Here is a 19,091-nt window from a genome sequence, read left to right as displayed (position 1 = left end):
GCTACAATGCCAGCCGGGAGAGCAGGACTCCATCTATGTGCCTCCTGCGGAGCCTGGAACAATGTGGGGTGGGGGTGGTGGGGGCAGTGGGGTGAGAGAGGAGCAGTTCGGAGGAGGCCTGCTGGGGCTCAGTGGGTGGCTGCCATAGAGTGGTGAGGGTAGGGACCTGGCTGAAAGGACTGGCTTGTGGGTGTACATAGCGGGAGGGGTCAGGGTGGCAGTGGGAAGGCCAGCTGAGACAAGATGGAGGCTTGGGCCAGGGTCAGGGAGAAAATCAGGTGGGAGTCAGGTATGTGTTCTGGAGGTAGACTCTCCTGAACCAGCTGACGGATGGATGTGGAGGCCGAGGGTGAGGGGGTGCCACGTCCCTTGGGTTGTATGGTTTTCAGGTAACAACCTATAAGTTATATTTCATAAAGTAGATTATTGCCTAATTTAAGTTATTAATAATAGAACATTTACTAAATTCTAGGAACTGTAAAAAGTGAGGTTGAATATAATAACAGCATTTCTATTTTATTTCCTGATCGTGAATGTATGTAAAACTATTTATTGAATATATTGAACACCTGCATCCCTTTTTATCTAAATCTAATCTGGACCCCAAAACATGTGGAACAGCCACTTTTCTGACTGTGGGAACCAGCCCATCTAGCACCCTAACCAATTTACTCCCCAAAACTGAAACAGTTCACTGTAACAGTTCACTACAGATTTCTACATGGAAGGCTTTAAAACACTAACTGCTTGTTAGTTACCACAGTGAACTCGTTAGGAGGTGTGTGTGTGCCCAGGAGAAGGGATTCTGCACAGTGTGGGTTCTGAGTGCAATTACTTCTGCTCTGTCTGATGTCATACATGTTGTGAGATGACATGTTAGATGCTAAAGCTGTATCTAAACTGGGCTCAGATGTTGGGGGTCCCCGGGTCTCAGTGGGGTGATGAAGGGTTACCCCTCAGGAAAGGTGTGAAGGGATAGGTCCTGCTGGGTCTGCCTGAGCCTCGCAGACACTGGGCCATGCTGGGCGGGAGCTGAGCACGGTGTGCACCTTTTCACCGGTACATGTGCCAGTACACACTCACTGTGGTGCACCAAACCAGGGCAGGGATCTCGGGTAAACATTTTTGCTTGTCACCATTGTAAATCTTCTCACTGGGAGAAGTAGAGCCATTTAGGAATTCCTGTGGTTACCTACCAGACTCCTCCTGGTTGTACTTCTCATTTGGGTGCACCTGAGAGGGTTGCCATTTTTCTGGTTAATAAAGCTTTTCAGATAGCTAGAGGGTAGGTAGGCTTCTCATGGTCGGAGCCATGCGTACTGAATACAGTGAAAACGGAATTTGGTGCAATCTCTCAAAGCACTGGAGAGAATGGGCCAGGAAGTGAGGTTTCGTTCTTCTCTTCCCTTTCTAGAAAAGAAAGGCAACTTTGTTTTTCCAGTATAAATTAAGGACAAAATAGATGTGCAATGATATCTGTCTTACAATTCCAGTGCAAGATATTAGAAATTTTTCGTATAAATTCTGGTGATGTACAGCTTTTAAAAAATTTTAAATTTTAAATTCTATTTAAAAATTCTAGAAGATTGCAGAGTTTTAAAACCTGCAGATCAATAAATGTTCTTCCCTTGGGAATATATAGGTGTAGAGGTTTTTTTTTGTTTTTTTTTTGTTCTTGTTGTTTGTTTGATGTTTAACGAACCAAACCTGTCAGTCCACGTGGTGTGGCTGTGAGAGGAAACATTGCAGTCAGGCCCACAGTAACAGAACCAAGACACGCGTCTGGGCACAAGGGCCTCTTAAAGCACAATAATGGCCTGGAAAGTCTAAAATTCCAAGGTTTGTTTTCTCAGTGGCTATAATTTATATAAACAAGGTCTTTCAAGAGGGACTTTTAAATCCTTTTATCTGCTCTTAAAGCTTTGCACAGCCCCTTATCTCAGGTCTTGCTGCACCTTGGAAATCTCCCTGCAGCTTCCTAAGACACCTGTCACTTTAGGCTTCCTTCTGGCTGGAGGCTCAATGATTTAAATTGTATTATATTATATTATATTATATTATATTATTATATTATGTTAATTATATTATAATTCCTTTCTGCCATTTAGATTGTTACTTAAATACTGTATAATGCTCACCATCCCTCCTTTTTCTTCTTTTGTCAGGGTAAATACTTATGATTGTGGAGAAAAAATTTCAATCTGGTTGTCAAAGTTTTTGGGCCGTCCATGCCATTTGATCAAACAAAGTTCGAACTTCCAAAGGAACGCCAAGAAGAAACAGCACCAAGGTATCCCACTTCAGACTGGTTCTCAGGCACAGGCGCTCGGGCTCACCATGGCGCACCAGAGTGAGCCTGTGGCGTGGGGTTCCAGGGCAACGTGCGCGTGTCCAGAGAGTGGTGGTCTGCCTTCCGTGAAAAGGCACCTGGTGGCCCAGGTCAGCAGGACCCATGCGTGGCCTCCAGCAGAACTGTGAGAGGCGGGGTGGGCTCCCAGACAGCTGCCTCACCTCTGCTCAAGCCCTCGGCCTCAGCCATGCATACTTAGAAGCACCATTTTGTTTTGTTAGATAAGAACATTGATAGTTTGCTAAGTCCTAAGAAAATCTGGTCTTCTTGTCTTGGCTCTGTCTCCAAATGGCGTGAGACCTTGGCAAGTCCTTGCTGCCTCAGCTTGTGTAGACCTCAGGTACTTAGACTTTAACACATTTTGACAACTTTCCTGCTGTGAGCTGTTTGTAGGATGAAGTGAGGCAGCAGAGAAGGAAGTACTTGAAAGTTAACAGTACCATGGAGAAAGAACAGACTGTTTTCAGGTGTCTGTTCAAGTGTTGTCTTCTCAGGGAAGCCTTGGCTGACTTCTCTCTGCAGAACCGAAGCCCTCACCAGAGCTTCCCCAGCTCCCTGTCCTGTGTCATCTTTCTCTATGGCACTGTTCATGTCCTATGGGCCACACATGTCACTGTTATCCTGCATATGCCCTGCCTTCCCTCTACTAGAGCGTGAGCTCTGGGAGGGCAGGGATTTTTGTCTGCTTTGTTCAGTGCTGTATGCCCCATGCTTAGAACAGCACTGGCAAATAGTAGTTGCTCAGTAAATGCTAGATGAATGAGGGCATGGATCATTGCTCCATTACAGGTTGGTGCAGGGATGACCTGTCCTCATGATCAGCTCTCAGAGAGACTGGTTTGTGAATCCAAATAGCATTTTGATCACATGGGGACTAGGAATGGGGTCTTGGACCTGCACAGGTGAACCTGTGACTCCCTGAAAATGTGTGACAGAGGGAGGAATCAAAGGATGTAATCTACTTAGACTTTTACAAGTTCTGACAATTTTCCATGTCATGAGCTGTTTAAAAACTTGAGTTGCTATGTGATGGGGAAGGGTAAAAAATTTCTGCTCATTTTAGTGAGGAGGTAAGCTGGTGGTGTTTGGCTGTGGGTTAGCTTAGCGACATGACTAGATGGGAGAGAGAAATGAACATTTTCATGAGTAGAGACAGACAAGGAGTGGGATTCTTGAGGACTAGTGACACCCTTTAAATGATCTTATTGAATATGTTCCAATTATTCACAATGCCTTCTGCTTACCTGGGGCTTAGCTGGGTCCTCTGGAGGCCGGCTGAGGTAGTTAAGCAATAGTCATGGTCCTTCAGGATCTCAGTGTAGTTTATTTTTTGGAAACAAATTTTATCTTTATTTTTGAGATACTTTTCATTAAGTTTATTGGGTGACATTGGTTAACAGGACCACATAGGTGTCACGTGTACATCTCTATGACACTAGATCTGTATACCGCACTGTATACCCACCACCTAAAGTCGAACCATCTTCCATCTGCATCTCAGGTTAGAGGCCACGACTCACCAGCAGACAGTAGCTCTATAGTAAAGGTCTGTGCAAAGAGCATGAGCATGGGGCAAGCATCCTTTACACCTGCAGAGTTATGAAGGGCTTTAGAGAAGAGGTGAGTTTGGAGCTGCATCTTAACAGGAGTTCATTGCCACCAAGCCAGTATTAAGGAAATTTTAAGGGTCTTATATAAAAAGAAGAAGAAGAAGAAGAAAACCAGAAGAACATAGTTATAAAGAATAAAGTGGCAACAAATATGTACTTATCAGTAATCACTTTAAATGTAAATGGCTTAAATGCCCCATTCAAAAGACATAGCGTAGCGGAATGGAAAGAAAACAAGACCCATATATATGCTGTCTATGAGAGAACCACCTCTGAATTAAAGGTGCACACAGACTAAAAATAAAAAGGTGGAAAAAGACATTTCATGCAAATGGACATGAAAAAAAAACTGGGGTAGCCTTAAAACAAAGGGTCAAGTAAGACTTTAAAACAAAGGGTATAGGAAGAGACAAAGAAGACACTACGTAATGATAAAGGGAGCAATCCAACAAGACAATATATCCCTTGTAACATTTATGTGCCTGACATAGTAGCACCTAAATATATAATGCAAATCTTGATGGGCATAAGGGGAGAGGTCAGTGGTAATACAGTGACAGTGTGGGGTTTTAGCACCATGTTGACATCAGTGAATAAATATTTGAGACAAAATCAACAAGGAAATAGCAGCCTTAAATGACACACTAGATCAGATGGATTTAACTGATATCTTTAGAGCATTTCACCCCAAAGCAACAGAATATACATTCTTTTCAACTGCACTTGGAACATAGTCTAGGATAGACTACATGTTAGAGAGAAAACAAATCTCAATAATTTTAAGAAGATTGAAATCATATCATGCATCACTAACGACAATGGTATGAAACCAGAAATCAATCATGAGAACAAAACTGAAAACACACACAGACATGGATGCTGTCATTATTTGCAGATGACATTATACTATATATAGAGAACCCTAATGATTCCACCCAAAAACTACTAGAATAAATGAATTCAGTAAAGTAGCAGAATACAAGATAAATATCCATACATTAGTTGTATTAAAAATATTTTATTTAAAGGGAGGGGAAGAGAGGGAGAAAAAGAAGGAGGGAAGCATTGACATGAGAGAGAAACATTGATTGGTTGCCTGGGACATGCCCCGACCCAGGGACTGAACCCACAACCCAGGCATGTGCCCTGATTGGGAATCGAACCAGTGACCTTTCCTTTGCAGAATGATGCCCAACCAACTGAGTCACACCAATAAAGGCAAATTGTTTGCATTTTTATACACCAATAATGAACTATCAGAAATGGACTAAGAAAATAATCCTGTTGCTTAAAAAAAACAATTGCATCAAAAATACTTAGGGGTAAATATAACAAATGAGGTAAAGCACTTGTACTCAGAAAATTATAAGACATTGAAGAAAGATACTGAAGAATATACAAATAAGTGGAAGCATATACCATGTTCATGGAGAGGAAGAATTCATATTAAAATGTCCATACTACCCAAAGCAATCTATAGATTAAACACAATTACTATAAAGATAGCAATGGCACATTTCACGTCACTAGAACAAATATTCCGAAAATTTATGTGGAACCACACACAAAAAATAAATAATAGCCACAGCAATCTTGAGAAAGAAGAACAAAGTTGGAGAAGTCATGTGACCTGATATCAAAATGTATTACAAAGCCATAGTAATAAAAACAGCATGGTACTGGCATAAAGACAGACATATAGATCAATGGAACAGAATAGAGAACCTGGAAATAAACCTATACCTTTATGGTCAGTTAATATTTGACAGAGGAGGCAAGATCATACAATAGGGTAAAGACAGTCTATTCAATATTTGGTGTTGGGAAAATTGGACTCATATGTACAAAAAATTGGACACATATACACAAAAAATTGAAGGTATAAGACCACCTTCTTATACCATACATAAGAATAAACTCAAAATGGATTAAAGGCTTAAATGTTATACTTGAAACCATGAAAATCCTAGAAGACAACATTGTCAGTAAAATCTCAAAAATTTCTCATAGCAATGTATTTTCTGACAAATCTCCTCAGGCAAGGGAAACAAACAAAAAATAAACAAATGGGACAACCTCAAACTAAAGTTTCTGCACAGCAAAGGAAACCATCAACAAAATGAATGGGAGGACATATTCACCAGTGGTACATCTGATAGGGGTAATATCAAAATTTTAAAGAACTTATACAATTCAACACCCAAAAGCCAAACAACCCAATTAAAAAATGGGCAAAGAACATGAATAAAACACTTATGCAAAGAGGACATATAGATGGCCAATAGACACAGGAAAAGATGCTCAATGTCAGTAATCATCAGAGAAATGCAAATTAAAATCTCATACCTGTCAGAATGGCTATCATCAATAAATCAACAAACAAGTGCTGGCAAGGATGTGGAGAAAGGGGGACCCTCAGTGCACTGTTGGTGGGAATGCAGATTAAGGCAGTCATTGTGGAAAACAGTATGGAGTTTCCTCAAGAAATTAAACATGGAACTATCTTGTGACCCAGTGATTCTACTTCTGGGAATATACCCAAAGAAACCCAAAAGACTGATTTGAAAGAATATATGTACCCCTATGTTCATTGCACTGTTATTTATAGTGGCCAAAATATGGAAGCAGCCCAAGTGCCCATCCATAGATGAGTGGATAAAGAAATTGTGGTACATCTACACAATGGACTGCTACTTGTCCATAAAAATGAAGGAAATCTAACTTTTTGTGACAGCATGGCTGGACCTAGAAAGTATTATGCTAAGTGAAATAAGCCAGTCAGAGAAAGACAAGTACCATATGATTTCAGTTATATGTGGAATCTAATGAACAAAATAAACTAGCAAGCAAAGAGAAACAGACTCATAGATATGGAGAACAGACTGACAGCTGCCATGGGGGATGTGAGTTTGGGGGCTGGGTGAAAAAGGTGAAGGGATTAAGCAAAGAAAAATCTCGTAGATGCAGAGAACAGTAAGATGATTTCCAGAGGGAAAGAGGGGTTGGAGGGAGGTAGAAGAAGGTAAAGGGGGGATAAACAGTGACAGAAAGAGACTTGACTTTGGGTGACGAACACACAATACAATATACAAATGATGTACTATAGAACTGTACACTTGAAACCTATATGATTTTATTAACCAATGTCACCATAGTATAGCATATTATAAATATAGTCATTTAAAATTAAAACTTGTAGATCATCCTTTTAAACATTAGCCAGTGGAATCTCAATATTTCAGTGATTTGGTTCCCATGAATATGTATTAAATATATACACAAGCTGCCTTTTAATCATCAGATATTTTTCCTTTTCCTTCTTTAACTTACATTTCCATTCTACTTCTTTAATGGGATTTTATCTTAGTGTTCTATATTTTATGCTTGACAATCTTTCTTTGAGCACTGTATTATATTTATCTGAGACTAAAATTCTATGTAAGTTGGAAAGTATAAACATTTTTAGAATTAACTGTCATCGTTAAGAGCCTAAGTGTTAGGAAATGTCTTCTAGGTTGAGTTATCATAATTTTTAATAATATACGGTTGATCAAAGCAACAAAAGTCTATTATAAATTTCAAAAGACAGTGAAAACATTTTTGAAAATGAATCTCTTAGTGAGATGGCTGGGCTTTCCTTCATTAATTCCCATATTCACCAATAACTGTCACTTATGATCAGAGTAGCTGGTGCTCAGTCTTGGTTCTCTTCTGAAAAATCTTATTTCAGTCAATAAAAAGCTTGGGATGAAAGGAGTATGGTTAACCTACTGTCACTCAAAGCTTTCTTCTGAGTCCCAGGGATCTAACATTAAGATGACTTTAATCATGTCACTTGACAACTTAATTAGGTGTGGCAGTTTTGTGGAGAGCGAAGAATTGGAACCCCTCTGACCTACAGGGGGGTCATTCACCAAGCTGTAGAGACTTTTGTTATCTCAGCACAGACCCCAGCTTTGAATGGGGCCTTTGTTTTCTGCCCTGGAGAGTTTTAGCCCACAGGGGCATGATGTGCCCGAGGAGAGGTGCAGCCTTCCCTCTGTGACGCCGGAGAAAGTCCCTTCGTGGAAGGGGCTGGGATGGCGCCCGCTTCCTGACAGCCATGTCAACCCCTTTCTCTGACAGAGCCATTTCAGCAAAGAGGGCATTTGGAAGGGGAGGATCTGGGAAGTGATTCTCTGAGAAGTATCCATTCACGTGTGTCCTGGGGTCCTCAAACCTGGTTTGGGGATGGCTCACTAGGTTCCGGTCCAGCCAGTCCTTTTCATCAACGTTGTGGTTAAAGACAGCGATGCTGGCTGGCCCCACACAGGGGAGATGGAAGCCAGGCCACAGGCTGCCAGCAGTACTGGACACATCTGATATTTTCTTTCACTGTTCGGTCCCTTTCAGTAGTTTTAAAATGTGTATTATTTATTTTTAAAGTCAGTATTTCACACTTGCCCAAGGACAAAATCCAGCTTCTTTCCAACTATTCGGAAGGCCTTCCTGGGCCTGAGGCCCCCATCCGGCCCCTCTCCCCTGCTGTCCGGGGAAGGACCCCCAGTCTACACCTCTACCCCTTTCTCCTCTCATCAAAGTCACCTCCAAGTCCTCTCTGCCGGAACAGCTGCACTTCAGCATTTTAGTACTATTATTTTCAGATCACTAACAGAGTATTCTAGGAGCTCATTTGCCGGGGTCCAGCCTCGGCGGGGTCTCAGGGTCCACGAAGGATGCACAGCACAGGTGAAGAGACTGGAGCAAGACACCAAGTAGGGTGCCGAAGGACAGCCAGGCTTTTTGGGCCTGACTCACTGAGAAAAATCAATCTTTATTTTTATAGGGGAGGTTGTACAACATTCAATGCATAGTGTGATTATTAAAACAGAAATGGTTACTGTAGAAATAACTTTGAAAAGTACAGAAGGTTTTACAAGAATCAATCATGTTAAACAAAGAAATAACCGAAAAGTATAGGAGGTCCCATAGATCAACCATATTAAACAAAGGTTATTTTGACCAAGAGGGTTATTAACCAGATAGTCAATGAAGCTATACGGGCACAAACTTTCAGGTGCCAATTAGTAACTAGGTGTCTATTAAGATTCTAGGGATTGGTCTAAATTAAAAGGGTGCAAGGGGTGATTTATAGGTTATATAGAAATTAGCTATTGTCCATTGAGGTTAGATTTGTCTAGGTTAGGTAACTGGTTTCCTACCTAGGTCTTTTGATTTATACATCTTGGGGGGGGGGGCATGTTTTGTATTCGTTTCCATGTATTGAGGTTATAATATTCAACTAGAACTCCTTGTATCTTTACATTCCTGTCCAGGGTATGGGAGGGGTAGTGGCTCTAATAAATCTTAAGCTTTTAAGTGGTGACTCCTTAAGAAACATTCCTAGCAACAGCTTCCTTCAGCGTTCTGGCAGTTGGTCTGCCCATAGTTTAATTTTGTCCCCAACTTCCCAGGTGGGGGAAGTAGGCAGCATTAGGGTTGTTAGGGATTTCTGTTCTGTGGTCAGCAAGTCATTTCGCACAGAATCAGAGGCATCGTGCAGATTTTTTGTTATAACACACAGGTATCCAAAAATCCCACCACCTATTGCTAGTAGGGACAGGCATACAGGAGGAGATAGACAGGAGATCCGACCAGTCACCTATGCTGTGCAGATGCGTCTCACCCGACCCGACTGTGTCAAGGGTAGGCTATTGGTCGGCTCCTGACATGCATTTTTTTTTTTAGTTTTTGAGAGGTTTGAGCCATGCCTGAGACATTCTTATTATTTCCAGGGCACCATTTTTTCCCTTGTAGAAATAGTCTCTGTTTTTAAAGCATGCAAGTCAATGGAGCATGATTCATTTGCCTTCCAAGAAAGCAACTTCTATTTTATTTTTAAAATTTAAAAATAAAGTATATTAAATTTTTTTATGGAGGGGTAATTGACATAAAACATTATGTTAGTTTCAGGTGTACAACATAATGGATTTGATATATGTATATATTATGAAATTACCACCATAATAAATCTAGTTTATACCCATCACCACAGTTATAACATTTTTTTCTTACAATGAGTAGTTTTAAGATTTACTCTTCTAGCAACTTCAAATATGAAATACAGTATTATTAATTATAGTCAGTTTTGACCTCCTTCACCCATTTTGCTTACCCACCACCCCCTTTGCCTCTGGCAACCACCAGTTTGTTCTCTGTATCTGTGAGATTGCTTTAGTTTTTGTTCTTTGGATTCCACATATAAGTGAGATCATACGGTATTTGTCTTTTTCTGTCTGAGTTATTTCACTTAGTATAAAAGTCTCCAGATCCATCTGTGCTGTCCCAGTGGCAAGATTTCCTTCTTTTTATGGCTGAAAAGTATTATAGTCTGTTCAGAAGGTATCCAGCCATATAATATGAAAAATAGAGACACTTAATGAAGAAGATACAAGCTACAAGAAACATTGTACATAGGACAGTGACATGTCCGTCCCCTTCAAAGTAGTCACTTTGGGAGCTCACACAGTTCTCCCAATCGCCATCAGCTGCCCTGTTGTACTTTCCTGAATCTCATCGATGGTTTGAAATCTCTTCCTTTTCAAAGGTGATTTTAGTTTTGGGAAAAGCCAGAAGTCTTAGGGCACCAAATCTGGGCTGTAAGGGGGCTGAATCACCTGGGTGATTTAATGTTTTGCCAAAAAAATCTGCATGAGACATGATGCATGAGTGGGTGCATTGTCATGACAAAGTTGAGAATCACCAGTTGTCCACAGCTGTGGCTTCTGAATCATCTGAATGGTTTCCACAGAGGAATGTTCAAGCTTAATGCAAAATTTTATGCAGATTTGTTGTTCTACTTGCTCAGTCATTTTGAATGCAACAGCCACACAGTACATGTGCTGCTCACTCAATAGTGTCTACTGCTGCCCACCCCCCACCTCACCAACTAGTACAGTGAAGTTGTCATTGTTCATGCATGTGCATTCCAGTCAATTCTCCTTGGCTTCCAGGTTACATTGATGTTGCAAAAACCAATGCTATATTAATAATGGCTGGACTTCTTCCAGACAGACCTCAGAGAGCGAGAGATGTGTGTGTGTGTGTGTGTGTGTGTATGCGCCACATCTTTATTTAGTTATCCATCGATGGACTGTAAGGTTGTTTCCATCTCTCTTTAAATACGCCATCACTTTTAGGTCAGTGTGCTGGTGTGACAGCCACCCTTTCCCTGGTTAATGAGGCCCAGTATCTGCTGGTGAATAGATCCAGTGTTTTGGAACTTCAGCAGCAACTAACCGCCAGGTAAGAGAGATCCTTTTCCTACTTGCTGTTTACCTCGCAGATGACATGCAGGTGTATCCACTTGCCCCGCAAGTGAGCCTGGCACCAACCTGGGGGGAGAGTTCCTGAGTCATGGGGTCCAGACTGTGTGAAGAGACAGAGACCGAGAGAAATTACAGAGCCCATAGGTTAGTTCCCACTTATCTTTCTGAGGGTTCTCTTTTATCTTCCAACAACCTTCCTGATGCCCTCGAGGTGCCTCATAGAGAACCCCGATTCTCATTTTTTAATTATTCCATTTCTGAACATCTGCTTTAGTGGAATTGCCACCAATGTGATCTAATCACATTGCCCACCCTCCCACTGTCTCCTGTCCCCTAGGAGCCTTGCTCTACTTCACAGTCCTCTTGAGGGGAAAGAAGAGGGGTCATGAACGGTTTTAAAGTTGCAGATATCACTTGTCTGTATCCTTTTTCAGAACCAGCACCCCTGCCTGCTCGCTCCCACCCAGTGCTCTCCCAAGGGCCTGGACAGTGATGCGGTCAGCTCGGAAAGGGCCGTGGCTGGTCCAGTCTCCCTCATGGCTCTTTAGAGGAGGTTGCTGCCTCACGGTCATCAGACAGTTAGGGAAAAAAAATCACTGTATGCAAGAGCTGGGCTGCTCGATCCTAGTCCAGGGGATGGAGAGAGGTGTGTGTCTCCACCGTCAGCTCCGTGAGCCGGGCGGGCATCCTGTGACTCCCACCGGCCGCGGAGTCCTGCGTGTTTGTGTGCACACTCGAAAAGATACACAAGTACAGCTTAATAAATGTGACAAAGACTGTTCGCAGTGATTCCTGTTTATGTCACTAGCAAGAACATACGCTATTGCTCCCTGGCCCTGGCCCAGCTCAGTCTTCTTGGGAGCAAAGTGGACATGGCTGCTGGGTCCCTGGGTGGTCACTAAGTTTGAGCCGCAACGCGCGATCCCCTCCTCAGGTACCCAGAGCGCTGGAGAGCGGGTCTGCGGTTTTCTGGGTGTGGTGTTGCGAAGTAGGAGGTGCACACGGGCTTGCTGCAAGCCTGGTTCCCACCAGCAGGTGGCGCATTTCCAACCGGTTGGTGCAAGGCTCACAACCCCGGGATGGGTGGGACAGGTGCTCAAAGGTAGGAGGAACAGTCTCACGGCTAGCACATAGCGACAGTCCCTGGGGGCCCTAGTTGGTGTATCTGTGTTGTTTTCAGATTCACCAAGTGAATCTGAAATTCAGACTCGCAGTCCTATACATTTGGCCATGACAGCTTTTGGACACAAAACTTTTCATTAAAAAATGAATCATAAAAGGAAGGGTTATAACCTGGAGGGTAAACCTATCATCAAAGGATTTTAGGCCTGGAAGGTGCTAACCCTCTCATTTTAGACGAGGAAGCTATAGTTCTCAAAGTCACGGGAGTCGCGCAGTCGGAGGCAAAGCTAGACTCAGCCGTCCTGCTCCGGGCCCCTCACTCCGCTCACTGTTGGGAAGGGGACCGGACACAGCCACAGATGGGCCCCTTCCTCCCCAGAGCCCTTCAGTTCTGTCTGCAGGGAAAACTCCTGTCACACTCAAGGCTTTCTCCCAACTTAGACGATTTTTAAAGTATTTTTGTTGAAGTACAACAAAGCCCAAAAGTCATTAAGTCCACAGCTCAGCGAACCTGACAGATGTATGTACCCACGTGACCACCACCCAGTTCAAGTAGAGCACATGTCTGGCACCTCAGAAGCCTCCCCCTACCCCGCTTGTGAACCCCACTGCAGCAGGTCACCACTGTTCCCCCTCCTTTCACCACGGGAGTTTCACCCGTTCTTACACTCAATATAATGAGATACAGCACTGTGCCCTTCTGCTAAGTTTTCAGATGCTTTTTAATGCCCTTTCCCTTGGGGGAGAGGTGTGTGGAGGTGCAGAGAGCCACCTCACGGGACCTTGTGGCAGTCAACACAAACTTTAAACAACTATAAAAATAGCATATGCACTCACAAATTGCAAATAGAATGGGAGTTAGGAAAAAGATCACCTCCCAAATGTACTCTGTATTGTTTTATGATGTTTTGGTATCCCCCAAAGAATGTGATGTCTTGGTAATTAAGCTAGAAACTCTTTAAATGCCTTATTCTGACTTACCACGTAGAACTGGTATTTTCTCAGTTTATTCACTTGACTTCTTTTCTCCTGGTTTCCAAAATCCTTCATGTCTTAAACTAAGATCTACTCACCCTTTACACTGCTCCTTGAGGGCCTCTCCCCAGACCTGGCCCCACGTCCCGAAGGAGACCACTGAGGTCTGCCTAGCACGTGGTGCTGCTTGGCCTCATGGTAAAACCTGGTTCTGATCACCCAGGCCTCAGGGCAGAGTGCAGTTCATGACGTCAGGTTTTAAGTAGCAGAAACATTGAATTATTACAACAGTATACTTATCTTATTCTCCCCCTTTCCCTTTTTGATATGTCTTAAACAGTGATGAGAATGGAAAGAAGGAATTATTCCCGATGAAAGATCTCATCTCGCGTTTCCGTGCCAATATTATCACCAATGGAACAAAAGCTTTTGAAGAAGAGAAATGGGATGAGATTTCAGTTGGTTCCTTGCATTTTCAGGTGAGTCCTGGGACGTTCTGTTATCCTTCCTTAAGGGCTGCTAATGGAGACGGAAGCCTAGCCCAGGATGGTGGCAGGTGGGAATCTCTCCTAGTCTTTGACTCTTACCTAGGAAGCCTCAGCAGGAGGGTGTGTGACATCTGCATCCTGCAGCGCCCCTAGCAATGACCCGTCCCTGATCCCCACAAGGGTGGCAGCATGAGTTTCACATGAGGAAGAGAGAATGCGCCCATACAGGTGATGGAGGGCTCAGTGCATCCTCCACCTTGTCCTTATGTCTAGGCTTAATTCTGTTTTCTGGGAGTGCTTGTGTCTATAAGAATTTTGTCCTGCTGGAGTTGCTGGACTTTCTGGCTGTCTGAAGCTCATGGAGAAGGACCTCAGATGCCTAGTGGCCCTTGCCTGCAATGGCTGCTGCGCCTTCTCCCCACGCTCCAGCTTCTTGCCTTGCTGGGGAGGAGCTTGCAGTCAGAGGCAAAGCCACTGGATGCCCCCTCTCCCCAGGCTTGGGAGCGTAAGGCTCCCCTCAGGCATCCTCCAGACCTAAGCCTGCATCCTCTCCTAACTCACCAGCATCTCCAGGCTCATCACCCTGCCCCCTCCACCTGTCATAGCCTTCTTCTCTCCATTCCCTAATCGAGCCAGGCTTCCTGCCCCAGGGCCTTTGCCCTTGCTGCCCCTTCTGCCTGGCACATCCTTTCGGCAGCTACTTCATGGCCTCAGCTCGGGTGTTAATGCCTCAGAAAAGATGTCCCTGACCCAGCACATGGTCAGGGTCTGCACAGCACCTGCTTGCTTCTTCAGGGCACTCAAGGACGGGGACCAGGCCTGTTGTGTCCCTTCCATACCTCTGGGGCCTCGAACAGTCTGGCCCAGAGTCCGTGCTCAGTCACTGTGGTGGGAATGAGTGGGCAGGAAAGCTAAGGAGTAGCTAGAGGCAGAGGGATGCTCGTCTGCACAGAATGTGCTTGGTTCTTCAGTGGGGCATGAAATCACTCTAATAATAGTTGTGTTATTCGCCAGTTGTATAAACCATCTCATGCTCCCCAAATGACAGTTTCCATGTGTGAGCACAACTGAGGGCCAGGCCTGAGCCAGGCTTCTCAGAAATAGTATCTGGATTCCTTATCAAGTCCAGCCGAGGAGCTGGACGGGAAAACAAAGCCGGCAGAGGTCACAGGTCTGCCGAGCGCCCCGCGGTGAATACCGGGCAGAGCTCCTGTACGGCACGCCAGATGCTTGTGAAAAGTCTGGAATCTGAACTTGGGTGGCACAGTGAGGTTGTGTTTCCTGTGGTTTGATGCCCCACAGCCAGAACACTGGTGATAGAGGCTGAGCTATCCAGATTTAGTTGAGTGTTTCTCTTCCAGCACTTGCTTTGTGCCTGCCTGTGTGTGAGCAGAGGAGAAAATGGTCATGGGAAAGTCAAGTGCCTTTGCATCTTTTCTGTGTGCAATAAAAAAAAATCTTGTCACTGCTGAACAGCATTCTTTCTTTTTTTATGTTAACATTTATGGGGGACTTTTCTTTCTATAAAAGCAAGTCATGCTCATGGTGGACCGTCCAGAATAGAAGTGCGAGTAGGACCCCTGGTAAGAAGCTGTGTATTGTGTCCTGTGCTTGTGTGTACAAGTGTATGTATATGTACACACATATACAATAATGCACGTGTAATTTTTTTTCCTGCTTATTTTGGTTGTAAAAATAAACACTTTCCATTTTACTTAAAGCCCTTTATAGATTAATTTTAAAACCTGCATGACATGCCATATGGATGTAACGAGGTTGGTTTAACCGTTCTCTGCTATTTGGTATTTAAGATACTACCAGATTTTCCCTACTATAAATAATGTGAGAAATGCCCTTGTACTCGAGTCTGTGTTTGCCCTTCTGATTCCTTTCTTGGGTTGAATCCTGGTAGTGAAATTGCTGGGTCAGAGGACAGGGACACGCTTGGGGGCTTTCTGGTGACTTCCTCCCAGAGACTCCATGCCGGGGCTGTGGCTGTTCATCTTCTCCCACCCAGTCTGTCCTCCGTCAGTCAGTTCTTGTCTTCCTGGAGGCTCCTCACTGTCTCCCGGTAACTGTCAGAGATTCACAACCACTCCTGTCTCTCTACAAAGCCCTGAAGCACAACCTTTCCAGCTGATAAACGAATAGGGATGATTCCCTAGTGGCACTGTGAAGAGGTGCCACCTTCTGGCTCCTTAGAGTTAAGGGTCTATTATTGAGCATTTGTGTGTAAGTTTGAAACTGGCAGGGGGACAGCCTAGGACAACACAAACCCTGCTGGACATGGAGTCCTCCCTGCAGAGGCAGAGGGCCTGGTCGTTTTCATTCAACGCTGTCTTTTCCGTCCTCACCTCCCAGGTTCTGGGGCCCTGTCACAGGTGCCAGATGATTTGCATCGACCAGCAAACTGGGCAACGAAACCAAGATGTTTTCCAGAAGCTTTCTGAGTATCGAGAGCGAAAGGTAAGCATGAATACAGAGTACAACACCCCATTTTAAGATCCTGGCATGTTATCTACCCAGAACAATATCCCTAATAGTGCTGAGTAATTTTTAGAAGCGGGGAGACAGGCTGATGGGCACCATTAAGTTTCATCTGTGGTACAACCTTATCTTTGGTTTTCATCCGTACTTTCACTTTTTGGGGGTTCTTATTATGTGTGCTTCTGATGCCCCCTAATCTTGTTGAAGACACAGGGAGCATATAAATAAGGCATCGATAAGTAAGGCAACTCTGTTTTTGAGTCATTGTTTTCTTCTCAGCAGAGTTCTCAGGCAGGGTGAAATACCGTATGGTGAATAGAGTGGCTGCATAGAAACACAATGAATGTCACTCTAGTAAGCTTGTAAGTCATCTTCTTGAGGTTTAAAATGACGAGATGCTGTCGATGTGGCATCCAGATTAGAAAAGCTGAACTTCTAACAGACCGATTCTTGAGGGAGATTTATTTTCGGGATCACTGTCTAGGAAGAGTTTTTGTTTGCAAAGAATTCTAGGCAGTTAAGTAAGCAGTTAGGCTGCATGGAGCAGTTCTTGAAAATTAACTGATTTAGTGCAAATACTTAATTTCTCTCCAATAATAAATTGGCAGGTTAAATCAGGGTAAAATGTTCTGCACCGTTTTCTATGTTTCTCCCAAACCAGAGCTTTGGTTCACAGAATTTGATTGACATCGTCTCCCTGCACATATGGGATAGACACGGCCTTCAAGGGCCAACACGTCTGTCTGCTCGCTGAGGTGGGCTGTGTCACCCAGCGGCATGGGGACCTGGAGCCTGCACCATGCCGGAGAGGGCGGGGGTGGGTGCACCCACTGTCATGCATTAGAGCATCACTATGATTCTCATGTGTGCACATCTTTATTATGTTCAAACTTTTTTTGAGTATTTTTAGGTTTACAGAAGAATTACAAAGACAGCACAGAGAGTTCCCGTGTACTCTTCACGCACACGTGTGCAGATCTTTAGGCATTCCCTTGGTCCCAGCCCCGGGCCTGGTGCCTGGAACATGGGGAGGGAGGATGGAAACTGATGTCATCACAGGAACGAACAGGTCTGGGACATGTCACAGGCTCCAGGGCGTTCTCACTGGCTCACTGCACTGATGGCAGACCTGGAGTTGACTTCATTTCGGACGCTTTGTCTTCATTCTGGAGGATTTGGGGAACCTAACTGGCAGCACATTTCTCAAGGTAGACAGGAAAGGAGGAAAAAGAATGGGCCCAGCAGTGACCAGGGATGGGGCGACTGCTGGGAAAGCACACCCTAGAATGAGAGGGCCTCCTTGCTTTCCACTCCACTTTACTACGGGACAGGATCTGACTTAGTTTTAGTTGAACATTACTGCTTGCAAAATGATTTCAGCTGCCGACTAATCCGGCTGGTTGCTGCCGTTGTTGCTGTTTTGTTCGCAGGTGAACTTCGGAGTGTACCTGATGCATGTGTCTCTGGATTTATCTTCTCCGCGTTTCCTGTCTGTGGGATCTCAGGTGATCCCTGTGTCGAAAGAAAATATTGAATGCCCCAATTTGCCTGCCTCCGAGAAACATCCGAATGTCACCTCCTAAAATTATTTTTCAGCTTAAATTAAAATTTGTCTTTTACAACTATCTCTGCTCTTATTAAGACTGGCATGTAGTTCAGCAGAGCTTGGTCTTTTGAGCTAGGAGAGCTCTTTTCCTCTTGGAGGTGGAGAGTGCTGTTGGTCTCCTCCTTCCCCTGACTCCTCCCTCTCCTCCTGTGCACTGGCCGCTTGGGAGGGCAGTTCCGAGGCCCTGGTGCTTTCTGCGAGGCAGATTCAGCATGAATGGTGCACCCACACCAGCAAGGCTTCCATGTGTACTGGACGTAGGGTAGTTTAAATTAGATGAGCTTTAAGCTGAAGCTCACCAGGAATACTTAACCTCCTCTGTTTTGCTACTTCCCCACGCTGTTACTTTGTCTTTAGAAAGGAACGTCAGGTGCTCTTTAGCCCCCTCGTATGGAGAAAGAGAGTCTAATCTTGCAGGAACGAGAATGTGCCCGCTCCCTTCCGTGTATGTACATAGAGGAGGTGGGTCCAGGGTGTGACCTGTGGCTGAGTTCCCTAGGAGGGCTTTGACCAGGGCATTTATGTGTTGATCAAAGGCTCAGGCCATCAGCCCCCTTCCTCTTGCTTCCTGTCCCTGCCCACCACTCCTCTCCCCTTGGAGGTGATGCACGAGGACCCCTTGTGGGCCTGCAGTCACGCTCAGTGCAGGTGGTGGTATTGGAATCACTGTGTTCCCCTCCAGAGTCTGCTGGCCTGTGTTGGTCCATCCACCCCAGCGCCTTCAAATCACCATCAGGAGGAACGATGGAGGTTGAGGGCATCTGTGCCATCTATGACCAGTGTTTCTTCAGTCTCCAGTTGTATAGGTCCAGTGACAGGAAGCTCACTCTCTGATGAAGTTACTGTCCCACTGAGTTGTTCAGAACTTCCTCCTAGACTGAGCTGGTATCTGCCTCCCTGTGCCTTCAAGCATGGACTTAACCTGTCGCTTGGAGCAACGTGGAACGAGCCTGTGCACTCCCACCTCCTCTCTGCCCGAGTCCCTCGGGAGCCCGGGGCCCACGTGAGAACCCCAGGCCACGGGCCAGGCCTTCAGCCCCTTCCACCTGGATTGTTCACGTGTCCATCACTTCCCTTCCTCCAACCCCTGCCCACCACTGCCCGCAGCCTCTTCCTAAAGCCAGTGTGCTCGCATTTCTCTGCTGC

General features: G+C 44.6%; 1 protein-coding gene across 1 annotated transcript in view; it reads left to right on the top strand.

Moving 5' to 3' along the window:
• MOCOS (molybdenum cofactor sulfurase) overlaps positions 1-17,964 on the top strand; it is a 53,282-nt gene extending 35,318 nt beyond the window's left edge. Inside the window, exons 11-15 of the mRNA XM_028524258.2 lie at positions 2,166-2,290; positions 11,139-11,244; positions 13,705-13,843; positions 16,214-16,318; positions 17,770-17,964. Coding sequence (XP_028380059.1) covers positions 2,166-2,290; positions 11,139-11,244; positions 13,705-13,843; positions 16,214-16,318; positions 17,770-17,922 — 628 coding nt within the window. The 3' untranslated portion in view covers positions 17,923-17,964. The remainder of the gene's footprint in view (positions 1-2,165; positions 2,291-11,138; positions 11,245-13,704; positions 13,844-16,213; positions 16,319-17,769) is intronic.
• The last annotated feature ends 1,127 nt before the right edge of the window (positions 17,965-19,091 follow it).

The sequence above is a fragment of the Phyllostomus discolor genome, chromosome 9, assembly GCF_004126475.2.
Source record: "Phyllostomus discolor isolate MPI-MPIP mPhyDis1 chromosome 9, mPhyDis1.pri.v3, whole genome shotgun sequence".
Taxonomy (NCBI): domain Eukaryota; kingdom Metazoa; phylum Chordata; class Mammalia; order Chiroptera; family Phyllostomidae; genus Phyllostomus; species Phyllostomus discolor.
The sequence above is the reverse complement of the archived record's forward strand: the minus strand, read 5'-3'. Positions and strand labels throughout refer to the sequence as shown.